The sequence below is a fragment of the Miscanthus floridulus genome, chromosome 8 (assembly GCF_019320115.1).
Source record: "Miscanthus floridulus cultivar M001 chromosome 8, ASM1932011v1, whole genome shotgun sequence".
Taxonomy (NCBI): Eukaryota; Viridiplantae; Streptophyta; class Magnoliopsida; order Poales; family Poaceae; genus Miscanthus; species Miscanthus floridulus.
In genome coordinates, this window is record NC_089587.1 from 128,440,280 (window position 1) to 128,443,943 (window position 3,664).

General features: G+C 41.2%; 1 protein-coding gene across 1 annotated transcript; it reads right to left on the reverse strand.

Moving 5' to 3' along the window:
* On the reverse strand, positions 1-438 carry LOC136469893 (uncharacterized). Its single transcript, XM_066467915.1, has one exon. It carries the CDS (start codon positions 436-438, stop codon positions 1-3), a length of 438 nt encoding a protein of 145 aa, XP_066324012.1.
* Positions 439-3,664: the final 3,226 nt, after the last annotated feature.

Genomic DNA, 3,664 nt, shown 5'->3' on the forward strand with positions numbered 1-3,664 from the left:
TCATAGGCTCTTCAAATCATTGACAATTGTTTGGAGCCTATAGAACATCTCCGGCACGGTCTCATCTTCCTTCATATTGAAGCTTGTGTACTTGTCCTTGAGCACATATAGCTTGGCACCCTTCACCGCCTTGGTGCCCTCATAGGATTCCTCCAATCTCTTCCATACATCATGAGCTCTCTCAAGATCCTTGATTTGCTCAAACATCTTCAAATCAAGAGCTTCATAGAATTGGTTGATTGCAATATCATTGTTTTTGAGCTTTTCTTCTTTTCTTGGGGTTGGTCTAGCTTCATTGATCACCACAAAATCATTGTCCACTACATCCCACACCTTTCTATTGATTGATTTCAAGTGTGCACTTATCTTTCTCTTCCAATAATCATAGTTTGATCCATCAAAGTGTGGTGGCTTCCCCATATGGTTGAAATGAGCCATTTTGACACCGTAGGTTGTTAAGCCTTGATGACAGGGAAACGGGCGGCTATGACTCGCCTCCGCGTTAGCAGAGATAAATTTGTTTTTGGTTAGATTTAATTGGGACAAAAAATAAAAGAACAGGTATTGCGAGTCCATACTTTCATAATCCTTATATTTGTATAAAAATTATGTTAATTACATCTCCGAAGAGAACACCCCTGATTAAGAGTTCCAACATGAGTACATGAAAAATAAGATTACATCATATGGTTTCCTATTACAAACTACAAAAGAAAACAAAGTCTTCAGTCTTGTAGTCATGGATGGATGCATGTGTATATTTAGCACTTGGCCATGGTCATTTCTTAAATGAATAGTGCATCATATCATGTATGCACGTGATTCACTTTGAAGAAGACTAAATTTGATATAGTCATATCAGACCATGCAGAACCATGAATTGACATGTTTGATATATGTAGATGCACTTGACATATGGTGCAATATTTTATAGGGGCAAAGACAAGATGATTATCTTGTCAACGTCAAGAAGATATGTTGTTGCACCAAACCTAGGCGCGGCGCATGGAGTTGATTTGTTTTATCAAATTTAGCGTACATGCTCATGACATGGTACTTGACCAAGGATCCACATGTACAATGCTATTTAATTTAATTTGATTTAATAGCTAGACATACACTTATATGAGTGCAGTCTTACTAAGGCGCTATATTTGGTTTACCCATTATGCATGGCACTTGGAAGGCCTATACTAGGCATGGATGACATGTTGATCCAAATTAATTGGGAATTATGATGAATATAATGTGGCCAAGCTTATATGACTTGGCTAAGCTCCCGTTAATGTTTGTAACATTTTGGTTATTTTGACTATGGTGCCGCAGCAGGTTGATTAGCCTAGGCACGTAGTTTATCATGTAGAGACTAATTTTGTTTATAGTCTATTAATATGGTTTAACCGGATATGGGTTTGGATGAATGCAGCATAATTGAGATGCTAGTCCAATTTTATTTTAGTTAATGCAGAGGAGATATATGTCGGGACTTCACATGGCCTGACATACGGAGTTTAGTTTAAACATGACGTTATTGGGTGCATGATTTTCACAAGCTGGTTTTGAGGTAGGATTATTTAGTCCCTCCTATTACTATTAACGACATGCATGGCATGGACTGAGATGATGCGTGGAGCAATTTGTCCACCAATTTTGGTCAGGGAGATAACCACAACTATACTCTTTAAGAGTTTACTTTAACATGATGCTACGTATCAATGCACCATGCTTATCTTATATGCACAATAATTTAATATCTTTGATTTATTTTGCTCGCTGTTAATTTGATCACAGCATATATGCAGGGCGGTACATGGAGTGCTAGTCCGTCTCATGGCGATGCAAATTTTAATCTTTGTTGCAACTACCAGTGAGATGCACGGTACTGGAGACGGCATGCAGATGATGACGCTAGGTAGTTAATTTGTACATAACATGCTAACTAGCCAGAAGACGGATATATATACTCTGTTAGAAATCAGCTCTTTGCACACACAAGAACACAGGCACAAGAACACAGAATATGCAGGAAGAGGGAGCTTGTTCTGTATTTCACTTTCTTACTGATGATCTTTACAAAGGTGAAAGTGACCTCTTATTTATAGGGGAGGAGGCTGATAAAAACAAGGCTAATACAGTGTATGAACTCATGGACTTTCTTCCTCCTCTTCATTAAATTTGGCCACCATTCAAAGTCTTGTTTTCACATACTGTTTTTGGACTTTGATTTTCAACACTCCCCCTTGGCCAAATTTATGCTATGTGTATGCCTCATTAAAAACTCCCCCCCCCCCCCCCCCCCAAAAAAAATCCAGTGGGAAAAAAGGGTATAAGAAAAGAGTACATCATATGCATTGCTTATGCTGCACCTATTGCCTCGTTAAAAACCTTGCATGAGAAAACCCAGTGGGAAAAAAACTCATCAAGGGAAAAAGAGTATAATAGTTGATGTTCGGGTCGGGTCTTCAGGACCGACTCATGATCTTTAGGATCACGATCATGAGCTATGGCTTCGGGGTTGGTCTCCCCCTGAACTCTGCAACTCTCTAAGTCGCCTCATGCCAATTCCATGGACACACTTGTGGAAGCTAGAGGCGGGTAGAGATTTTATGAATAAATCCACAAGATTCTCACATGACCTTTGTGTGCAAGATATTTATCTCCCGCTCTTCTAGAGCTCATGGGGGTAAAAGAATTTTGGAGCAATATGCTTCGTGAGATTGCTCTTGACATAGCCCATATGCATCTGTGCAACACAAGCCGCATTATCTTCATAGATAATGGTGGGGGTGTCGATGATGTTCATACCACATGACTTCTGGATGTGGTTAATCATCCGTCATAGCCAAACACACTCTCGTGTGGCTTCGTACAGGGCAATTATCTCTGAGTGGTTGGTCGATGTGGCAACCAGGGTGTGCTTCACAGACCGCCAGGAGATGGCTGCACCACCACAAAGAAACACAAAACCAGTCTGGGATCTAGCATTATGGGGGTCGGACATGTAGCCAGCATCCACATAACCCACCATAGTTAGGTCCCCCTTTTTTGGAAACCACAACCCAAGGTCCTGAGTGCCTTTTAGATATCTGAGGATGGTTTCCATGCCAACCCAATGCCTTTTGGTGGGTGTGGCACTATACCTAGCCAACAAGTTCACTACGAATCCAATGTTTGGCCGTGTGCAATTTGCGAGGTACATTAGTGCCCCAATGGCGCTGAGGTATGGAACTTCAGGTCCCAAAATTTTCTCATCCTCTTCCTTGGGTCGAAATGGATCCTTATCCACTTCTAATGACCGAATGACCATGGGGGTTTTCAGAGGGTGGCACTTGCTCATATTGAACTTCTCAAGTACCCTCTTTGTATAGGTGGACTGGTGTACAAACACTCCTTCACGGAGGTGTTCGAGCTGCAGGCCCAAACAGAACTTGGTTTTACCCAAGTCTTTCATCTCAAACTCTGCCTTAAGGTAAGCCATCGCTTCCTCAATGCCCTTGTAGTCCCGATGATGTTCAAATCATCGACATAGATGGAGATGATGCAAAATCCATCATTGGATTTCTTTATGAAGATGCAGGGACAATCATCATTATTGGTGTAACCTCTCTGCAGGAGAGTTATTCTAGCGGTTGAACCACATCCTTCCGGATTGTTTCAACCCGTA